The sequence below is a fragment of the Gopherus evgoodei genome, chromosome 4 (genome assembly GCF_007399415.2).
Source record: "Gopherus evgoodei ecotype Sinaloan lineage chromosome 4, rGopEvg1_v1.p, whole genome shotgun sequence".
In the NCBI taxonomy this organism is placed as follows: domain Eukaryota; kingdom Metazoa; phylum Chordata; order Testudines; family Testudinidae; genus Gopherus; species Gopherus evgoodei.
Genome location: NC_044325.1, coordinates 137,921,267 through 137,943,010, shown reverse-complemented (window position 1 = coordinate 137,943,010; position 21,744 = coordinate 137,921,267). Strand labels below are relative to the sequence as shown.

The window sequence follows — 21,744 nt, the reverse complement described above, 5'->3', positions numbered from 1 at the left end:
TAGTACTAATGAACCAGACCCATGGGCACATCCAACAAATCACTAGAAATGGAAGAACTTAACAGCTGCCTAAACTCAGAGCTTCCAGGCAAGCTATTGCCTCATCCCAAATTTGGGGAGCCAGGTAGTGGGTCATATGAATAACACCCATAGAAATTAAATATAGGAGAGCCCCCAGTGGTTCATTCAATGTTAAATAGTGTGGCTAGCTTTAAAGAGCCAGACAGTTGTTTTTGACCAGTAATTGTAGCTATGTTATGGAATAATCAAATATCATGCTTCAGGGCAGAAGCTAATCACAGGGGTCAGGAAGGAATCTCCACCTCCTTAACCTCCATGTCTAGCACTGCATGAGTGGCCAGGTCCCTTATATTTCTCAGGTATTTTTAAAGGCTTTTTCCTTCCCCTGAAGTACTAAGTATTTGCAGCTAAACAGCTTGACAGGTTAACATTCTGAGCCAGTGGAGTACATTTCCCATTTCCTGGTCTTTGCACATTTGTACTGTGGCTGTATGTTTTTCAGTGCAACTATATTAGGATCTCGTGAAGAAAGTTAGCTTAATGGAATGAAGATTCTTTTTGCTCCGGCCTGGATTCCTGGAGAAAGCGTAGAAAGCACCTAACTGTGATTCAATGAGACAGCGTCAGAAGCAGAAATCTGTTCTCCTCATGTAGTGCCTTGGGCTCCTTGGACTTCATTTTTTAATTGGAGGACATTAAAGAACAGGGTGTTCGCAAATAATTCAGAGTTCTGACATTAATTTGACTAAATGTAATTTAGTGTCAAATCAGATTAGCCTGCAGTGATCTTCATTACAGAAGCGCCTTCGTCTTTTCCTGTCCTCCTCTTTCCTGTATATGTGAGCAGAATGCAGAGCTGAGGCACTGGCTTGATGGAATGGAGCTGAAATGCAGGTTTATTGAATATGTCTGCCAGGCTCTGTTCACTTTTTGGAATACACATTCCAGGTTTCCAGGCAGCACTGTTTGGAGAGGGCACTCGCTGCCGTTGAGAGAGGGTCAGATAGACCTAGAGTTGGCTTGTATGGAGCCACCACTCCTTCACTTTGAGAATCTGTTTACTTGGGTACTAGAAGACAGCGCTGCTATCCTCCCCTATGCCTGAGATCACCATGCATCACTGGAGCATGGCCACCCCCTGACATCCTGAATCTGGGAATTCTAGGTCTGTTTTGCACGCTCAGCTCATGTAACTCCCCTGCTCAGCATGCACCCTATTGGGCAACTGCCAGCCTTTTAACATGATCTGAGAGGCTCTCTGTCCTAAAGCATTTTCTGTATTTGTTATGAAGCTTGTCATTCTATGGGAGCAAACTGGGAAAGACTTGAGTTACTTGTTCATTCCAAGAAAGTCCTACACTGAGTGATCTGCTGGCGAGTCCACATGTGTGTAAGGTTTTGTTGCTTTGACATGCCATAAACATTGCCCATATTGGGTCCTTGAGCTAGTTACAGCCATTGGGATAGCTGCATCAGTGGAAATGCCAAGTAAAACAGTCTATCTGCGTTAGTGCTGCTTGTCCTGGTTTCAATCAGGAGTGAGCTTCACTGATGCAAATCAGTTTTTCGCCAATCTACTCTGTGGGTTTGTACTGGGGCAGTTATGCTGCAGACTTGCCACTGAGGGCTGTAATAGGGGAAAATCCCCATTGGAGATAAGGACTCAGTACTGTATAATGAGGTGTCTCCTTGATTCAGTCTTTCCAAGACCCCATCTGCGTGGGGAAATTTGCTGTCCTGAAGCCGTTTTCGATATATGGTCTTGTAAACCGTTTCAAGTAACTGTTTGTTGGTTGCTGTGGATGGAGCAAAGACAATTCTAATTTAAAGATGGAGGCCAGTGAGACTCTGCCTGTTGCCTGAGATCTCAGATGGGGTCTGTCAGCTATTCTCTAGATTAGGCAGTAATCGGGAGCTGAGCAGGTGTTTTTGCCCCATGTACAACTGGATGGCAGCATTGTCACCTGAAATGGTTTTGATTTATTTTACGGCATAGCTGGTGCCCAAGCCAGCATTAGCCAGGTTATACGGCATTATCTATCATTCCCCACCAGTGCTAATGTGTCAGGAACACGCTTTTGCTGAACGGTAATACAAGGTGCTTCCTACCAGATGTTCGTGGAGGGCTTTGAAATAAAAGGAGAGGAACTTGGTCGTTAGACTGAGTGTGGTGGCCTGGATGAGTCTCCTTGGAGATGTGTGGAATTGAATCCTCCTTTCACGCTGCATGACTGCTCTTCGGAAAGGTGTCTGAGCGAGCCTCGATTCATGCTGTGAAATGGTATCTCTTTGACAACTCCAGTGAGCTCTGAGAGTGCAGCTTGGATAGTCAAGAGTTTTACTTTTCTCCTAGATGGTGTGTATAGTTTGTCCCCTGGAGGGAGCGGCATGACTCATTCAGCCACTGAGTGATCAGTGAAATGGCACTAGGGCATTGGACCGGAAGAACCTTTGTGCAAGCTACTGGATAAGGTGGACCAAGCAACGGCACAGCAAGCACCTTGAGTGAGGGTTTTATAAACCTTATCCAGGAAATTGAGTGGTGTTGCAGGGAAGCAAGTTGTGTAATGGGAACTCATGTGCTGGAAACGGAGAGAGCAAGAGAAGGATCTTAGTAAGGGAAACTCTTTTGACACCATCAGCTCAGGATTGAACAAAGACTGTGAATGGCTTGCCAATTACAGAACCAGTTTCTCCTCTCTTGGTTTTCACACCTCAACTGCTAGAACAGGGCCTCATCCTCCCTGATTGAACTGACCTCGTTATCTCTAGCTTGCTTGCTAACATATATATACCTGCCCCTGGATATTTCCATTACATGCATCTGAGGAAGTGGGTATTCACCCACGAAAGCTCATGCTCCAAAACGTCTGTTAGTCTATAAGGTGCCACAGGACTCTTTGCTGCTTTTACAGATCCAGACTAACACGGCTACCCCTCTGTTACTCTCTTTTTCGCAACAACCCACACACCAGTGAAGACATGACCTCTTATTTATATTACGGTAGCATTTCTAAGACCGCAGTCTTGGGCCGTGACCCCGCTGTCCTTGGTGTTTCACAAACACAGATCAGACTAGACTGGCCCCAAAGAGCTTATGACGTACGTTGAATCCCTATATAAAGATCGCTTATGAAGTGACTGTGAGCTGTTCACCAGGACATGTGTTGTAGGCCATGCTCTGTCCCAAGGCATTAGATTGAGCAGTGAATTGAGGATGTAGAGTGCTCCGTATTATCTTACTGGAGCACAGGGTACCCTATATCACTGGGTGTGCTGTGCGGGGGCCCAATCCTGCCTCGTGCTGAGAGCCCATCAACTCCTACTGAAAATGGTGGTTGTCGAGGATACTGTACCTATGGCAGAATCAAGACAGTAGGAGAAGCATTCCTCTGTCCATCATCTTGCCACAAGTTATCAACCTTTGGTTCTGTGTTTTATTTCCCTCTGCTTCTTCCCCTACTGATGTCTGTAGCTGTAGTTCAGGATGCACACGGGAAAGGAAACACACTTAGTTGAGGGCCCAACAATAGAGCCCTGGTTATTCACAGAGCGTTGATTGCAGAATGGCTAATACACAGAACCCCGTAAGAAATCTGAAATCAGCATGCAGCCATTTCGTTTTTGCTTCATTTTTTTCCCTATACACATTGGAATTGTTAAAGTGGTGATGGAGGGAATTAGTCATGGTTGTCAACTTCAGGCAATTTCATTGAGGAGAGGAAAAAATTAACTGCCTGAATGGCATTTTTAATGCTTCTTGGCCCCCGAGCTACTAATTAATTGAATGTAAGTATTCTCTGAACTGCCAGTTTTGGTCCACCCACTTTGCTTGGGAAAATCCACTCTGTGTGATGGGTGGCACTAACTTCAGATTGTTGGTGGCAAACTTTTAATACCTTCAGACTCTCTGTACCAGCACTTCTAGATATGCACTGGGAAAGCAAGTGGTTGAGGGGAAAGCAGGATCTAGAAAGTATGGAGGAGTGTGTCCTAGTGGTTAGAGCAGGGATGTAGGCACCAGAGCTTTTGGGTTCTAGTCATGACACTGCCACTGGTTTGCTGCAGTAAATCATTCAGGGCCTGATTTTCAGAGGTGCCGAGCCTCTAGCTGCCTTCAGTTGGAGACATGAGTGTTCAACACTTGTAAAAATCAAGTCCTTAGCCTCTGTTTCTTTTCCTCCATCTGTCAAATGGCAGATAGTGCTGCTGTCTGTGTTTTAAGCAGTGAAGGTTTTCGGTGAAAAGCCATGAAGTGTGTGATGAACTAGGAATGTTCTTAATGTTTTCTCTGAATACTGTGTTGGTGCCTCCGTGTCCCCTAGGCAGTTCTTAAGTATCTGGCAGAGCAAAGGGCCAGTGCACCTAAATGCCTGGCACTCTGTCTCCTAGCAACTGATGGCCTGGGCCCCTCCTCTGCAAAGGTGCCAGCTGAAGGTGTTGGAGACAGAGATCAGGTGACCTCCTGCCCCGGGAAAGGAACGGAGCGGAGGAAGAGGGGCTGGAGGGGTTGTTAATCTGGAGCTGGCTGGGGTCGAGGAGTGAAGTGCAGAGCTGGGGGGTCTGACTCACTGCCCCCCAGAATGGACCTGGCCGAGGGGTCTGGTTCGCTGTATCTACCAGCTCTGTTTTAGATCCTGTTTCTGTCATCGAATAAACCTCTGTGTTACTGGCTGGCTGAGAGTCACGTCTGACTGCAAAGTGGGGGTGCAGGACCCTGTGGCTTCCCCAGGACTCCGCTGGGCCGGGCTCGCTGTGGGAAGCGCACGGAGGGGCAGAGGATGCTGAATGCTCCAAGGAGAGACCCAGGAGGTTAAGACGTGTGAGCTTCTTGCCCTGAACAAGTCTGCTCCAAGGGAGAGGAGGCTCCCCAAAGTCCTGACTGGCTTGGTGGGGAGCAGTTCCAGAGCATCGCCTGGTGACTCCGTGACAAAGTGCTTAACTGTTGTACTAAATTTTAACTGATCAAAATGTGTACTGGTTTCTAGGACAAGCTACCAGTTAGCTCATTAACAAGGGTGAGGCTGATTTTATTCTGTCAAGCAAGGTGTAGTAATACTTAGCACTTCTATTCTCCAAGTGCAAAACCTCCCCACTCTCCTAAGAAGCAGGCATATACCGCTATTCCCATTTGAAGATGAGGAACAGAGGCCAAGGGGACGCTGTGACTTCCCTGAGCACAGAGGGCATCTGTATCAGAGCCAGACTTAAGGACTCAGAGTTCTTGGCCTCCAGTTCCATGTTCGGATGGGTTTGCACACCCGTGCTGCACAGGTGAAGCGTGATTGCAAGAGGCTAAATGAGAAGCCTTCCATAGCCTGCTGGAAAGTATAGCTTTCATGGCACTAACCTCAGACGGATGCCGGGGCAAGCTATTTCCTTCTGAACTGAATTGCAGTATTGTTGTGCTCCCTGAAATAGCTTCCATTTATCCAATCTTTCCAAATTCAGCTACTTCCGTTACATTCAGAATGCTGTCCTTCAGTTGCAGGGTCCAACAGCATCTTAATCAGTTTTTATGAGCCTGGCAGCAGCAGCAAATAGCAGCTCAGACGGCAGAGCTCAGAGCTTCAGATATTCTTGTGGGGCTTGTAATTGCTGCTGCACTAGAAACTGGTGGGTTATGCAAAGTACTTTGGTTTGTTACTGAAGTGTGGCTGGCGTGGAGATCTAGAGTCGGGTTGTGATGCCATGAGAGGAATCTGTGTAGAGCCCCCTTTGCTGTCCAGAAGGGACATGGCAGATGTGCTCAGTTCTGAGTGTGCAGCAGTGAAGTGGAAGTGCTTCTATCCACTCTGTGATGAGAGTGGGAGGCAGTGTAGTTTCAGCTGAAACAGAGAGCCCCAATGTCCGGGCCTTCGGAGGTGGCAGGGTTGGGATTTCTGATGACATCACACACCGCCTTCCTCCAGAACAGAATTTGCACTTTCCAAACACCTTGAGGTGCTCTTCGTTGGGTACTCACCAGCTTTCCTGGAGTTGCAGAGCTATCCAACAGTAGGCATGCAAAAAGCAGCTATAGACTTCAGATACAGCAATCTGTGTAGCACTGTGGTCTATGTGGGATGAGTTTGCAATCCTCAGTTCAATTCCCAGCAAACAGATGACTAAAAAACCCACAACAGATCACAAATGCCTCTGCAGCCAGCAATAATTTCCCCCCTTGGTAGTCTTAGCAAGGCCCATGGAGTCTGAACTCCCCTGTCATCCCTAGGGGAGCTCCTTCCAGGTCCGAATTGCTGACGGAATGGCGTGGAGGAAGCTTGCTTTGGCTGCCACTTGTTCTGTATTTGTGCTAAGGATAAATGGAGGTCTCAGACCAGTCATCTGACATCTTTTCCCAGTGCTAAGTTCATAAAGTCTGTCAAGTTTCCATCTTCAAATTTAATGGAAATGATTTCACCAGCAGGGTTTATCATGTCTCTCAAAGAAAAGTGACATAAGGTGGTAAGTCTAACGGCTGTGCAGTGACCTCGGATTGAGGGTGGGCATTGCTCTGTTACTATTCATGCTGGTCGGTGAGTTAGCAAATGTGTAGCATCTTGGGTAGAGAACTGGTCAAGCAGCCAAGTAACACTCTGCAGAAAGTGCATCAGTAACAGCAGTAGTAGAGATTCTGGACAATGCAGATTCACCTCTCAAATGAAGAATAAAGGCAAGGGGGTTGCTTTGACTCCTGTAATGACTGGACCAGGCTGTCTTTTCCGTTTGCTGGATCCTGTTCAATCTGGCAAAATTACAATGAGGTTCCTCATTTGCTATTTTAATAGTTAGCATTCCCTATACCTGGTCTGTCCTGCCATCCAGGGCCTGTCTTTGGTGTGCAGGCTTGCTGACAGAAGCAGAGGTCATATTAGTGTGAATGTAGCTGAGCAGCTGGGACTCATTAAACTGTTCTGCTGTTTGGATGAGGCTACACGTCCGACGCCCAACTCCTTTTGCCTTAGGCTTTTCCTTGGCTGGAGAAGGAGGATAGAATGAGGCCAGACTGTGCATAAGGCTCAGCATGTGAAAACTGGGTAGCTAAGTGCTTGCAGAGTTCCCTGTTGGAGGAGAAATTCTGGCAGATTTCAGCAGCTTCGCTTTTGCCATTTCACTTTGGGGTCACTCAGAGTACGTCTACACTACGGGATTATTCCGATTTTACATAAACCGGTTTTATAAAACAGATTGTATAAAGTCGAGTGCACGCGGCCACACTCAGCACATTAATTCAGCGGTGTGCGTCCATGGTCCAAGGCTAGCGTCGATTTCCAGAGCGTTGCACTGTGGGTAGCTATTCCGTAGCTATCCCATAGTTCCCGCAGTCTCCCCTGCCCCTTAGAATTCTGGGTTGAGAGCCCAGTGGCTCATGGGGCAAAAATCATTGTTGCGAGTGGTTCTGGGTAAATGTCGTCAGTCATTCCTTCCTCTGGGAAAGCAACGGCAGACAATCATTTCGCGCCCCTTTTCCCTGGATTGCCCTGGCAGACGGCATAGCACGGCAACCATGGAGCCTGTTCAGCTTTTTTTTTACGGTCACCGTATGTGTACTGGATGCCGCGGACAGAGGCGATACTCCAGCACTACACAGCAGCATTCATTTGCTTTTGCATGATAGCAGAGACGGTTATCAGTCATTCTGTACTGTCTGCTGCTGGTGTAAATTGGCAATGAGATGACGGTTATCTGTCGTTCTGAACGGTCTGCTGCTATAATGGGTACCCCTGGCTGAGGTTGGCCGGGGGCACAAAGGCAAAAATGGGAATGACTCCCCGAGTCAATCCCTCCTTTAAAAATAGTCAGTCCTACCTAGAATGTGGGGCAAGTGTGCTAGAGAACCAATGTATCAGAGAGCACAGCTGCTCCGTGCCAGATCCCGCAGAAAGGATGAGCTGCATGCCATTCATGGGGGGTGCCCCTGCAACAACCCCACCTGTTGCTTCCCTCCTCCCCCAACCTTCCTGGGCTACCGTGGCAGTGTCCCCCCCATTTGTGTCATGAAGTTATAAAGAATGCAGGAATAAGAAACAGTGACTTGTTAGTGAGATAAAATGAGGGAGAGGCAGCTTCCCGGGGCTATGACAGTCCAGGCAGGACATTAAGCGGTGCGGGGGAGAGGAGCCCAGCATGCTGCTGCTATGATAGTCCAGGCAGGACAGAATCTTTTCTTTACACAGGAAAGGGAGGGGGCTGATGGAGCTCAGCCCCCAGTTGCTATGATTTGGACGGTTACCAGCTGTTCAGTACCACCTACTGGGAATGACCAAGAATCATTCCTATTTTCACCCAGGCGCCCCCGGCCAGCCCTCACCTGAAGCCAGCCAGGAGCACTCACGGGTTGATAACAAGGACAGCTAGCAGTCCTACTGCACTGTCTGCCACCGGGCAGGGGAGAGAAGTGGATACTGCTCTTCACTGCTGCAGCATCGCATCTACCAGCAGCATTTAGTAGACATAGGGTGACATTGAAAGAAGTCAAGAAACGATTTCTTTCCCTTTTCTTTCACGTGGGTGGGGGGGAGCAAATTGACGAGCTATTCCCTGAACCACACCGGACAATGTGTTTGAACCTACAGGCATTGGGAGCTCGGCCAAGAATGGAAATACTTTTCGGAGGCTGCTGGGGACTGTGGGATAGCTGGAGTCCTCAGTACCCCCTCCCTTCCTCCATGAGCGTCCATTTGAGTCTCTGGCTTCCCGTTATGCTTGTCATGCAGCAGTGTGTAGCCTGTAGATTTTTTTTCAAACACTTTGGCATTTCGTTTTCTGTAACGGAGCTTTGATAGAACAAATTTGTTTCCCCATACAGCGATCAGATCCATTATCTCCCGTACGGTCCAGGCTGGAGCTCTTTTTGAATTTGGGACTGCATTGCCACCCGTGCTGATCAGAGCTCCACGCTGGGCAAACAGGAAATGAAAATCAAAATTTTGCAGGGCTTTTCCTGTTTACCTGGCCACTGCATCCGAGCTGAGAGTGCTGTCCAGAGCAGTCACAGTGGTGCACTGTGGGATACCGCCCGGAGGCCAATACCGTCGATTTGCGGCCACACTAACCCTAATCCGATATGGTAATACCGATTTTAGCGCTGCTACTCTCGTCGGGGAGGAGTACAGAAACCGATTTAAAGAGCCCTTTATATCGATATAAAGGACCTCATAGTGTGGACAGGTACAGCGTTAAATCGGTTTAATGCTGCTAAAATCGGTTTGAACGCGTAGTGTAGACCAAGCCTAAGCAGCGAGGGGAGGCTGTCTTGGCACAACGTGATCTTTGACTTTGTGTTCTTCCTTTTAATGAGACACCTGAAGATTTACAGGCTGTCTAATTACAATGCAATACATCACACGTTACTGAAGCAGACCCTCTCTTCAAAAGCTTGTACTTCCTTAGGCAGGTCAGGTGCACAGTTAGTGACTCATTGCTAAGAGATCACAGATTAGCATCTTCTTGGACCCTGCCCTGTAGCATACTGACTGTCTTCCTCTGTATAGAAAGTACCTAGTAAGCTGGGAGCACTACCCCAGTCTAAATAATAATGCTTAGTTCCCCGTGGCTGGGGGAAAGACAAAAGAGCATTTCAGTTGTCAGGATGATGAAAGAGTAAAGCTGCTGTTTAGAAAGTGCTATCATGAACGGCTTGTATGTCCATAGTCAGAGCACCACTGGTGTGTGTATGCACCCCCCCACACACACACCTATCTGAGCCAGTGTTCTCACCCCAGGAAATGTTTGTATTGCATTGTTGGCTTTGATGTGAAGGGGATGCTGCTCAGCTGTTCGAGTGCTCACCCTTTGGACTTGCCTGTCACTTCTTCTGGAGGAGCTCAAAGCACTTCAGACATTGGGTTTAGGCTGAGCCTTGCCCGCACTGAATCAGATGGTTATCCCTACTGTACAGACGAGGAAAGTGAAGCAAGGACTAGGGACATGATCTCCTGGCTCTCGGTCCTGTATCTGAACACTAGGAAAATCCTGCCTCTCCCCCGTTCGCTCAGTTCATGCTCTTTATGTCAGTCACAGAAGTGGTACATTTCATGTTTATCAATAAAACCTACAGTTGAAAAGTAGGCCTGTTCAGTGACATTCCGGTTCTGCCTGGCAAGAGAGGATTTCCAGAGGTTCTGTAATAAAAGCAGGCCGGGGGGAGATTTCCTTATACATATTGTGGTCCTGTATCGGAATTCAGGGAGGTGAACCTGAAGGCATCAGTGGTGTATCTTGACAGAATGTTCCTGGTTTCCCTGTGGATAACGCATTACCATGAACAGTTGGGAGACTGAAGAGGAGCAGCTCATTTGTTTGGTTGGCAAAAGGCTAAAAGATTGTTAGCCTTTGTGTTTAATTATTTCCTGTAATGGCAGATTATTTTTTATTAGAGATGGAATCTGGATGGGTTTAAAGGACACTCCTGTAAACTGCAGATCACTTACAGGAAAGACCATAGAGATTGATTGGGAGCTGTAATGCTGTCTACTTGTTAAGTCCCCTTAATATGCTGATTGGCCATGAGGGATTTTAATGCAACGCATAAAAATGAGAGATGGTGAGGAGAAACAGGCTCGGTTCATAAAACATTAGGTTTTGTGCTCATGCCTGGCTTGAGGGCCAACCCAACATTCCTAAGCCTGCTCCAGCAAGAGGGGTCAAGTCCATTGCCTCTCAGGCTCGGCCCTCGCTTGGGAAACTTCTGCGTAAGGCACATGTTCACAGCAGAACTATTTGCTACCAGCCCTGTGCTTAGACAGCTGTTGAGAGACTGGAAATGGGCTCTGTCTTTTGAAATGAGCACGATTCAAAATGTAAAGAAGGTCTGCATCTACATTAAAACAAATCAAGTGCAGCCATCACACTTGTTTCTTTGATTCGGGCCCAAATAGCTCTTCCTGCTGCTTGAGTTAATGTCACTTGGAAAAGGTTTGGTGTCCTGTAAACCATGTCCTGGAGAGTGTGTGCGTGCATGCTTGCAGCTTACAACAGTGGCACGGAATTCTTGATGGCCAAAGTAAAGGGTCTTGCCCCAGTATTGGGCTAGAGAAGACTGAGCATGGTACTGGGAGCCAGGAACTCCTGAGTTTGAATCCTGGCTCTGACACCAGCTTGCTGTGTGAACTCAGGCAAGCCAACTGACCACCTCTGTACCTCCATAAGCTTTGAGAAACCCCAAGAGCGAGATCCTGCTCCTTGCACCTAAAGGCCTCATTTCTGGCTGGGCTGTGGAGATTCCAGACAGCACCAGGAGGCTGCTCCAGCCCAGATCAGACTGGTGCAACATAACTTCAAGATCCCTCAGCTTCCTACTCTCCCCACTCCCCGAGACACAGCACAGATTCACACCCCACATGTGAGTGGGAACAGCGTTGGGTGCGTTCTACTTGTAGGCTGTAGCTGTTCACAAACCTGAGTGTAACTGCTGCCCATGAGAGCAAAACCTGACTGCCCGAAGAGTTCTCTAACCCTGCTAATGTTTAGCCTTGTTTCCCTCTCAGTTCCTCGAGCTGGTGCAAATTACATGGCTCCCCGGCCTGCTAGTCTCAGAGAGCTTTTATGGTTTCCCACCCCTGCTGCTGCTCTTGCATCCCAGTGGAGACTGTAGGAGCTTAAACTCATGAAGGGCCTTTCTGTCCTTTTGACAGGGTTGTGTGTGTTTTACAAGACAACTGTTCGCTATACAGAAGCGAGCATAAAAAAGAGGAGTCCTTGTGGCACCTTAGAGACTAACACATTTATTTGAGCATAAGTTTTCATGGGCTAGAACCCACTTCATCAGATGCATGGAGTGGAAGATGCAGGAGGAAGCTATATATACATAGTACGTGAAAAGACGGGGGTTGCGTTACCAATTCTAACAAGACAATTCAATTAAAGTGGGCTATTATCAACAGAGGAAGAATCACTTTTGTAGTGGTAATCAGGTGGCGCCTTTCAAACAGTTGACAAGAAGGTGTGAGTAACAGTAGGGGAAAATTAGTATGGGGAAATTTTAGTTCTTAGTTCTTGTGATGACCCATCCACTCCCAGTCTTTGTTCAGGGCTAATTTGATGGTGTCCAGTTTGCAAATTAATTCCAGAGTTTCTCGTTGGAGTCTGTTTTTGAAGTTTTTGTTGTTGTTGAAGAATTGCCACTTTTAGGTCTGTTATTGAGTGTCCAGGGAGGTTGAAGTATTCTCTGACTGGTTTTTGCATGTTTTGATTCTTGACGTCTGATTTGTCCATTTATTCTTTTGCGTAGAAGCGAGCATGTTTGTAACCTTTTGAAGGGTTTCCTGTAGTGCTTCCTATTTTGTTTTCTATTGCCAAACAATCAAACCAAAGTGCTCCATTGAGCCCTTGTTGCAGAGTCTTTGGTGTCTGTTAGATTTGCGAAGGATAGCTAGCTTTAAAAAGAAAAAGTTTGCCTATGCTGACAGCTCACTACTCCTTCACGTGCGTGCTGTACCATTGCGCTCTCTTTCTGAGGTGAAACCCCACAAAGGCAGGCATGAGAACTCCTCCAGATTGGGAGCAGCAGCTGGTACCAGAGAGCTGAATTCCTCAGTGCCTTTAAAAACTGACCTTTTGAAAAGCATGGAAGGAATGGCCCTGGTAAGCTAGAGGCTCTCTGTGCCAAGCTCTTTCCACTGTTTTAAACAGCGCTCACACACGAATGCTCTGGTACTGTGGCTATCAACTTCAGACACTCTTCTGCAGAGACCTGCTGCGCCTGCATTTCCTGAAGCTTTAGTGCTTTCTCTTCGCTGTAGTTGGAGTGGGGAAGGTGTTCATCTGCCTTTCTGACTCCTGTTCCGCAAGTGCTGAACCACGCGGGGAGCCCTGTTTTCCAGTCACTCAGTGACTTAATGTGCCACCATTGTTTTTAGTTAAATAATTCTCTGCAGCCTGACCTGAGGGCAGTGCTCCCAAATACATTGGACTGTGCATGCTCTTCAAAGCACTCCCTCTGTTCCTTTAAGTGCTGATCTCTCTGTTGAAAGGAATAGCTCTTCTTTTAAGGGTAAGGCCTGCTGCACTTTGTGCTGGGCAAAGCGAAGGCTGTAGCTGTCAGTATTCTCTGCTGTCATGAGCAGGGTATGTGGGGAGGGGGCTGGTAGTCTTCATCATGCAGCACCAATGACTGCTGCCATGTTGTGTGAGAGGAAACACTCTGGCCACTGCCACAAGAGCAGTCACTCAGCTCCCAGGTGTTCAAGTGTTGCAGCTGCTTAAAGGGTGCCTGATGAATTTAGTTTTTAAAACAAAGATCAGTCAGCTCAGCCTGGAAGAAGTCTGCATGTGCATGCACTGATACCCTACAGGCCCCTAAAACATGCTGTAGACTAATGAGGGGAGAGAGAGTCCCTTTGATAAACACTCCATCCCGGAGCATACACTTGTAGGGTTTTGCCATATGCCGCAGATGCGTTGAAGGGTTGAGAACCGTCAGCACCTGTAAGCTGCTAACGCACCCCCACACTGAGTGACTCGCTACATTTACATTTGTGTTTAATTTTTTTTTAAATGGTGGTGCTATGCCACGTCTCCTTCCACTGTTAAAATAGTTCCCCTAAAGGATGAGAGAAGGAAGAGGCTCTAAATTACTTTTTTTTTTTTTAATTCCACTGCTTTGACTAGACTTTTCAGTCCCCCTTTCCCTTATGGTTCCCTGCACTACATGGACCCCTCTTGTCATGGGACACTTTCAGTGACACTGCAGCCAACTTGAGCTAGATTTTTTATAAAAACAAACTCCGAAATAGCCAAGACCTAGCAGTTCACCTTTAATCTGTGGCCCGCTCAGGAATGGGGAGGGCATGTCTGCAGCTGAAGTTGGGCTCTCCAGGTGTACAGTGGTGTACAGCACCTAGCGTTATGGGGGACTGACTTTGATTGGGGCACTATTGCAATACGGGTCAGTGGTGTTAACTGGATATGGATTTTCAAGTAGCTGTTACAGTATGGCTATATCACTGATGGAGGAGACATATCTGGCCTTACATCTGCACGCTGCGGGTCTTACTGGATACTGACAGGCATGTAGTTTCTGATCAGTGAAGGAAGCGCAGTCTGCATGTGCTCACTCTCGCATTCATTCCCGCTTCACACCGAGATAATGAGTTTTGTAAAGCAGCATCTAATGATGAAAGCCTCTGCACTGGAGAGGGCTGGATTGCCTCTGTCCCCATGGAGATGAATGATAGATGACAGAGATACTGACCTTCCCTGGATCTCCAGCTCTCACTAAAATAAATTCAATTTATTCTCTTTGGTTCTCAAGGGAGCCTAGGCAGAGATGAGCTTCTCCTGCCTGTCAGTGTGCAGTGGTTCTGTTTATACGCAAAAGGGGATTGTTTATGCAGTAGGGAGATTTGAGTAGCTAAATCATGATCAAAGAAATGGCTGATTAAAACATCTACATAGGAAAGAGGAATGTCCCTTATATCAGTGTCCTGAAATCTATTGGCTGCAAAGAGATACTGTGGAACAAACTGAATGAGAGAAGGGAGGGGGTAGCTGCATTCATCCCTTAATTGCTTCAGCAAGCACACTGCACACTCCAGAATTAATCCATTAGTACACCTGGTGACTTGTTTCACTTCTGCCTAGGCTGTCTGCTTATGGCAGGTAGTGGGCCCTATGGTAGGTATGTGAAGCTGAGAAACCCACTGTAGGGGAGGCTGTCTGTGGAATTCCCCGTTCCTCGTGGGGGCATCCTGGGAGGGCACTGAAAAGCTACAGCATGGCTTTTGAGTGCCAGTTGCTTCAAGATCTCATGGGTATGAGCCTGGTAGAGAGTCTGTTATGGAAATCCAACTGAAACCTGCAGATGTTGTTGTCAAGTGGCTCCATGGAATGAAGGGGCTAGAGATGAAGCATGCTTAGTCAGTGCATTTTATTGCTCTGCCCCCTGGTGGAGTCATTCCTGTGAAGCTTCGTGCATATTCCCCTGCTGCAGAGTGGCCTCCCTTTTCTCACCTGGGAGCAGAGTAGGAAGGGTGGAGGAAGGTAACTATAACATACATAGTTCCTACTTCAGCAGCTGGTCTTGCTGCCGCTGCACTCTGCTGCCACGTGTCTCTCTCATTCTGTTTCCACAGGGCTGTAATGTAATGGAAGATCAGGACCTTCGGGAGATCGGGATTAGCGACCCGCAGCACCGCAGAAAACTTCTCCAGGCCGCACGTCCCCTTCCCAAGGTGACAGTTGTATTAATTGCTGTGTGTAGCTGAGTTGCTGCAGCGTAGGTGGGGAGCAGGGTAATGGAGCTAGGAACTCTCAAACTGCATGACTGTGGTGTGGAGGCCGCAGTACAGAAAACAAAGCATGTAACCCCAGCCATCCCTCTGTAGATACTGTCCCTGACTATTTGTAGAGCTACTCTCTTGGAGAGTGCCATCGAGAAGAGGGCTTACGACCGCATCAATAGAACGTCCCACATCAGAGATGGGAATGGCCAGTAGAGGGATAGTACTTGGGTTTTAAGTTGTGGAGAAGCAGAGCCTTTTTTTTCTGCTGAGCTGACTGGGCACGAACTGGTGCGTCTGGACTGTAGGGAGCCACCAGAAGGCTGTGGCTTACAGGGCTGAGTGACGGCTCCGGAACACCAGGCTCCTTGGAACTGCAGCTGAGAATCCTGCGGGCTATGCAGGCATGTCGGGGAGGACCACGCTTCACTGGGCGGAACTCTGCCTCTCTCTCAGGTCACTGAGAGCTTTGCTCTGTGTGCTCATATGGTGCAAGAACAACAAGGCTTGTGAAGAGCTTGCATTAAGGACTCAAGAGTAGAGTCCTTTAGTGCTAGGGATGTATAAGGCATCGCTGCTGGCAGGAAGTACTAGCGTGGTCACTGGTATTCCAGCGATGGCTTTCTGAGCATCCTGTTTTTGGGGTACTGCCACTTGCAGCCAGGGCCCCAAATGGCAAACGTAGTCAGGAGCATGATGAACTTCACTCAGCTTTCGGCTCTTCCAAAGCTGTCTTCAGCTGCATTGAAGTCTAATTGCTCTGGTATTTGTTATGGCCAGTGAAATCTAAGAAGGGTAACAGCTGCCCTCAGTTTGCCTGCCACCCTTCTCTCACACACTCAGCAAGTGCCCGATATAACCTCATGGCAGTACTTCCAGTTACAGCCAACGGTCCTGTGACCCAGCTTGAATTAGCGCTAATACACTAACCTGGCTCAGGTACTGAAACAAGGCAGTCTTCCTCTTGCACCTGATTTCTCAGGCCTTTGCCAGGGGCTGTGTTGCAAAATTGGACGCTACCTTATCTGTGCCAGTGGCGTGTAATGAGGCTATTTCAGGCACTTGGAACAGAGCGTCATCCAGGCTGCGGGCAGCAGGGTGCCTCCCGCTAGTGCATAAATGAAATAAATGGCATGTGTTCAGTGGAGCAACTCTCCAGCTCCATTTGTCAGAGGAAAATATGCCCAAGAGTTGAAGGGAGAATTTAGCAGTCTCCTCTGACATGCTTTTTGGGGCGTGGTCACAGAGGGCAGATGGACCTGGTCAGCTGCGAGATGGGTGGGATGTGACTAGATGAGAACGTTCTCACCTCTTCCATCAGCCAGTTCCCGTCTCCAGTTATTTTGGAGTGGGGCTTGAAATTGGTGCTGAAGCTAGCCAGTGCGCTGCTGGATCGCCACACTAGTCCCTTGTCATTGCTGTGAAGTGACTTTGGGAGTGGGGCTCAGAGGAGGTTTCAGTCTAGTTGCTAGTGGGCAGTTGCCCCATCATAAAACCACCAGCACTTTTGGCACTTACTACTGCCTTTATGATGCTTTCAATAGCAATGCTAAGGACTGAACGGGCCATGGAGATGGCACTCAGTTCTGCAGTGCATGTCCCAGTCAGGACTAAGGTTGCTTGATGGGGAAGCCAGAGAGAGGGCCTGCCCTTCTGCTGTCTGTCACTTGATAATCAAGGGACTCCATCCTCCAGGGCTATTTAATACAGCAACTTTTCTGAGCATTAAATTGATGAACAAGAGATTTTTCCTCCCAGCCTCTGGTATTGGGAACATTCCCCGGGTCTCATTTTTGTGGCAGCCTTCTCCAAGTGCACACGTGTTGGATTGTGCTTCTCCCTTCCCCTGGCTGGACCCAGCTGCCCAATTACTAGTGCACAGACCTTAAGGTCATCTTTGGCAAGAAAAATCGCTTCTCAGGCTAAAGCCAGGGGTGCGACAGGAAAGCTGTGCTCTCGCAACTGTCCTGCTTCAGGAATAGCACCTCCTCCCAAAGTACGCAGCCAAATAGACAGCTGACTGGTGTTCGCGCTTCGCTGCATTCTAAAGACACTTACAACTTGAATATGAACGTATTCTCACTGGGCTGCTGTGCGGTGCTGTGCTTTAAAGGGTAAATGCAGAAGGGAGGGAATGCTATCCAGCAAGCACAGCTCGGGACTCGGAGTTGGGATTCCTGGATTCTTTCTCGATTTTTCTCACTGTGCATCCTTGGGCGTGTTGGTGAACCTCGGTGCCTTGTTTGCCCGCCTGTTAATGGGAAGAATGCTTACCTGGCCCCAGGGTTCTTACAAAATGCTTTGAGATCTTCATGTGGAAGTCACTGTACAAATTCTCATTATAATTCTTTAGTTACATTCGGTTTCAATTGTAGCCTTTGTGGGTTTTGGAATCTGAACTGTTTGGGATCCCCAGAGGCTTTTTAACCCTTTCTTGTCTTGCCCATTTTTAGGTGAAATCTCTGGGTTGCGATGGGAACAGCCAGCCTTCGGTTCCTGCTTGGCTTGACTCTTTGGGGCTGCAGGACTACATTCAGTCCTTCCTGTCGAGTGGCTACAGCTCCATTGACACTGTGAAAAACCTCTGGGAGCTTGAAATAGTAAATGTAGGTATTGGCTTTGCTATTAATCCTGCACAGGTTCTCTCTAGATGGGTACGACTTGCAGAGTGGTTTGTTAGACCCAATGCAGCAATGTCATAGCACTCTTCAAATATGAAGGTGCAAGGAGAATCAGCGCCAGTGTAGGATGATTCTGTGCCCCAGCACCTTCATTCCAAATACTCGAGGACTAGAAAAATGCTTGAGACTGTCTTAACTCAGGGAGAGCCTGTGAATACGTAGAACTGTTCTTTGGTATGAATGAGAGGGTACCAATTGTAATGGGTCTATTCTGATTCCTTTCCTTTCTCTGTTGCCGTTTCATGTGATTGATGCTTGCATAGCCCTGAGTTTAAAACATCCCTTTTGTGTAATTAAACTGTAACCTGTCAACGGCAGTGATTCTTCTTTAGGGTTTGCACTCTGAAAAAGTAAACAGTAGTTCTTCTTCGAGTGATTGCTCATATCCATTCCAGTTAGGTGTACGCGCCGCGCGTGCACATTCGTCGGAAAACTTTTACCCTAGCAACTCAGTGGGCCGGCAGGTCGCCCCCTAGAGTGGCGCCACCATGGCGCTCCATATATACTCCTGCCGGCCCACCCGCTCCTCAGTTCCTTCTTACCGCCCGTGTCGGTCGTTGGAACAGTGGAGCGCGGCTTAGCTGACCTCCACTTCCCTAGCTACTCGTTTTCTCGTATATAATTATGCAGTTATAACACTTTTATATATATATTTGTATGGTTATACGTGTTTTCCTTGCTAACATGGTTAGTTTAGTTAGCGGGGTTCAGGAAGTAGCCCCTTCCATGAGCCCAGTGCCGGAGCCATGCATGGCTCACCGGGTTTTCAAGATAAGTGCCCCATTTGCAAGGCTTTTAAGCCGAGAACAAAAAGGTGCGGGACTTTCACTTGCCCCTCCACCTTGGGCGCGGAGCGATGTTCAAGCGGCGGGCAGAAGCGCCTCCTCGGCACCGGACCCCGCCGGTACCACCAAGGCCTTCTGGCACCGACCGTCGCCGGCACCGATGTCGATATCGGCACCGTTCCGACATCTGGCACCGGGGCAGGTACCTTGACTCCTGTAGCTCTTCTCCGAGCCTCGAGATCTCGGTCGACCTCCCGACACCGTTCTGGTTGCGGGTCTGGATCTCGTTCCAGGTACCGATACGCCTCCCGATGCCGGTCCCCGGTGCCGAGTTGGGCAAGGTCCGAGTGAGTCAGAGACTCGGCCCGTGCCCTCTTTTAGTACCTCCATGGCCGTTCGGACACGCATCCGTGTCACCCCATATGCGCGGATTTTATGCTCAGGACCACGATCCTGATATCATGGCCAACGGGCGCCAGCCCCGAAGCAGAAAGAGCCTTGGCGAATGCAAGGTGTACTCTGCAGGGGCCCTGCACCTCTGGGTAGCAAAGCAACAAGCCTTGCTTAGCTGCGATAATTATAGCACCTGGGTGGAGGAGTTTCTCCCTCGAACCTCCCACCTAGAGCTCGCTGCCGTCTTGGAGGACGGGGGAAAGAATTTACCCTTTGTTGGTAAAGGCATCTTCGCGGCAGAGACAGCCCCAGACTGCGAAGCCTGCTGGACAATAGGGTCCTAATGCGTCTCAGCATGTATACGCCTGCGACCAAACGCAGGCCTTTATGGCCCCAGCCGCCATACTCTGTGCCTAGCCAGAGGCAGAACTCTGGAAAACGGCAAGGCCAAGGTGGTCGCAGACAAACGTCAGGCCCCCTAAAAAGCCAAAGTCAAGGTCCCTCGCAATTACCACTGGGACCAAAGACGGACCTTCCAAGGTTCGCCGGAGGGCGGTGTACCAGTCGCAGGACGGGATCCTGATCCCGCTTTCTCCTGGCATGGCCCCAGTTACTTTTAGATCGCTGGGTCCTGCGCACGGTGGAGCATAGGTACCACCTTAAAATTGCTCCAGCCCTGTCCCCCTTCAGCGGACGAAAGGGGCTAGGGGTTTTACTCCCGTTATGCCCTAGTCCCCCACTCGACCACAGGTCAGACCTCCCTGGTCCTGCATGGACTCAACCGGTTTGGGATAAGGTTGAAGTTCTGCATGGTATCCCTGGGAACCATTATTCCATCCTTGCCTCCGGGGGGCTACTATGCCGCCCTGGATAGGAAGGACGCGTACTTTTGCAATGCCATCTTCCCTCCGCATGGGAGATGCCTCCGCTTTATAGCCAGCGGTGAATACTCCCGGTTTACGGCCATAGTCGCCGCCTACCGTAGCTATGTCGGATATGCGTTTTTCCGTATTGGGACGATTCGCTTATCCGAGGAGACTCTGACACACAAACCACTCAGCCCGTGGGCATCGTCACGGTCTTATTCACAGATCAAGGCCTGATGATTACTAATAGAGCAATCCGCTCTGGTTCCCACGCAGAGGTTGGGCTTCCTAGGGGCTATCTTGGTCTCCTACCTAGCCGGAGCCTGCTTATCGCAACTGCGGTTTTAGGCGATGGCATCAATCATCTGAGGTCTGAAGGCTTTCCCAACGACCTCAGCTCGTTCTTGTCTCAGTCTCCTGGGTCCATGGTTGCCCGCAAGTTTGTAACCAAACGCGCCAAGCTCCGCCTCCGTCCTCTCCAAGTCCGGCCCACCTCGGCGTACCGCTTGGACAGGGAGCCAATGGTCATGGTAGTCACCGTTCCCTCGAACGCCTTAGGCTCCCTAGAGTGGTGGCTAACTCCCTCCTTGGTGTGGACAGGATGCGGTTTCATCCGCCCCAGCCCTCACTGCCCCTGACGGCGGACGCATCATCTCTCTGCTCGAGTGCTCATGGTCACCTCCGAGCTTAAGGCCTTCGGTCTTCTAGGGAGCTGGCATTCCTCATTAATGCCCCAAAAATGAGAGTAGTCCGCCTGGCATGCCAGGGGTTCCATCGGCAGCTGCGAGGCCGTTGTATCTCGGTGTTTACAGCCAACACAATGGCCAGGTGCTTCATAAGCATTCAGGGGGGACATAGTCCTCCCCCCTTTTTTGTCAGGAGGCCATCCATTTCCGGGTCTTTTGCATGGCCCACTCGATGGAGCTGGCGACGTCCTTTCTCCCAGGCGTTCGGAACGTCTTATCTCTTTGACTCAGCAGGTCTTTCCTGTCTTACGAGTCATCACTCTGCCCCATGTGAGGCGTCCCGCTTTCCGGAAGTGGAAATGGTTCCTCACACAGACCTGTTCGCTCACCGCGAGTGCAGGAAATGCCAGGTGTTCTGCTCCTTCCAAGGTCTCTCCTCGGAATCGATCTTGGACGCATTCCTGATGCCGTGGAACGGCCAACTGCATTATGCCTTCCCGCTGTTCCCACTGGTTCGTTACGTCCTGCTCAAATTCCGCAGGGGCGGAGCGTGCATCATCATGATCACTCCAGAGTGGTCCAGGCAGCACTGACATACCACGTTGCTCGGCCTGTCAGCCCAGACCTCATCACTCAGGGCAATGACAGGCTTCGTCACTTGGACCTGCAGCCTCTTCGCCTCACGTACCTGAGTCGGGGTGACAGGCAGCCTTCCGCCTGGTCAACGTACCGAGCCAGGTGGAAGCGTTTCCTTTACAGCTGCAGTACGCTCGATCTTGCTCCTGCTGAGGTCTCGATCCCCTCTATTTGGCCTGCCTCTGGCCTTCAGCGGCAGGATCTGGCGGTATCATCGCTGAGGATACTCTCAGCAGCCATCCCTACCTTCCAGCAGGCTAAGATGGACGTTCAGTGTCCCACTATGGGTTCGAGGTCCCTCAAGGGCTTGGAGCGCTTGCACCCTCGGGTGCGCCGCCCAGCCCCGCCCTGGGGCCTCAACCTAGTCTTGGCCAGACGGGTCTCTGAGATCAGAGCTCTTACGAAGGTTCCACAAAGACAAGGTGCAGTTATGACCGCACCCGGCTTTCCTCCCTAAGGTGTTTTGGCCTTTC

At 49.3% G+C, this 21,744-nt stretch overlaps 1 protein-coding gene across 8 annotated transcripts in view; it reads left to right on the top strand.

The window, feature by feature from the left end:
- ANKS1A (ankyrin repeat and sterile alpha motif domain containing 1A) overlaps positions 1 to 21,744 on the top strand; it is a 172,848-nt gene that overhangs the window by 132,282 nt on the left and 18,822 nt on the right. For all 8 annotated transcript variants that reach the window (XM_030561310.1, XM_030561317.1, XM_030561311.1 and 5 more), the window contains 2 exons: positions 15,078 to 15,176; positions 17,678 to 17,830. In XM_030561310.1, coding sequence (XP_030417170.1) covers positions 15,078 to 15,176; positions 17,678 to 17,830 — 252 coding nt within the window. The remainder of the gene's footprint in view (positions 1 to 15,077; positions 15,177 to 17,677; positions 17,831 to 21,744) is intronic.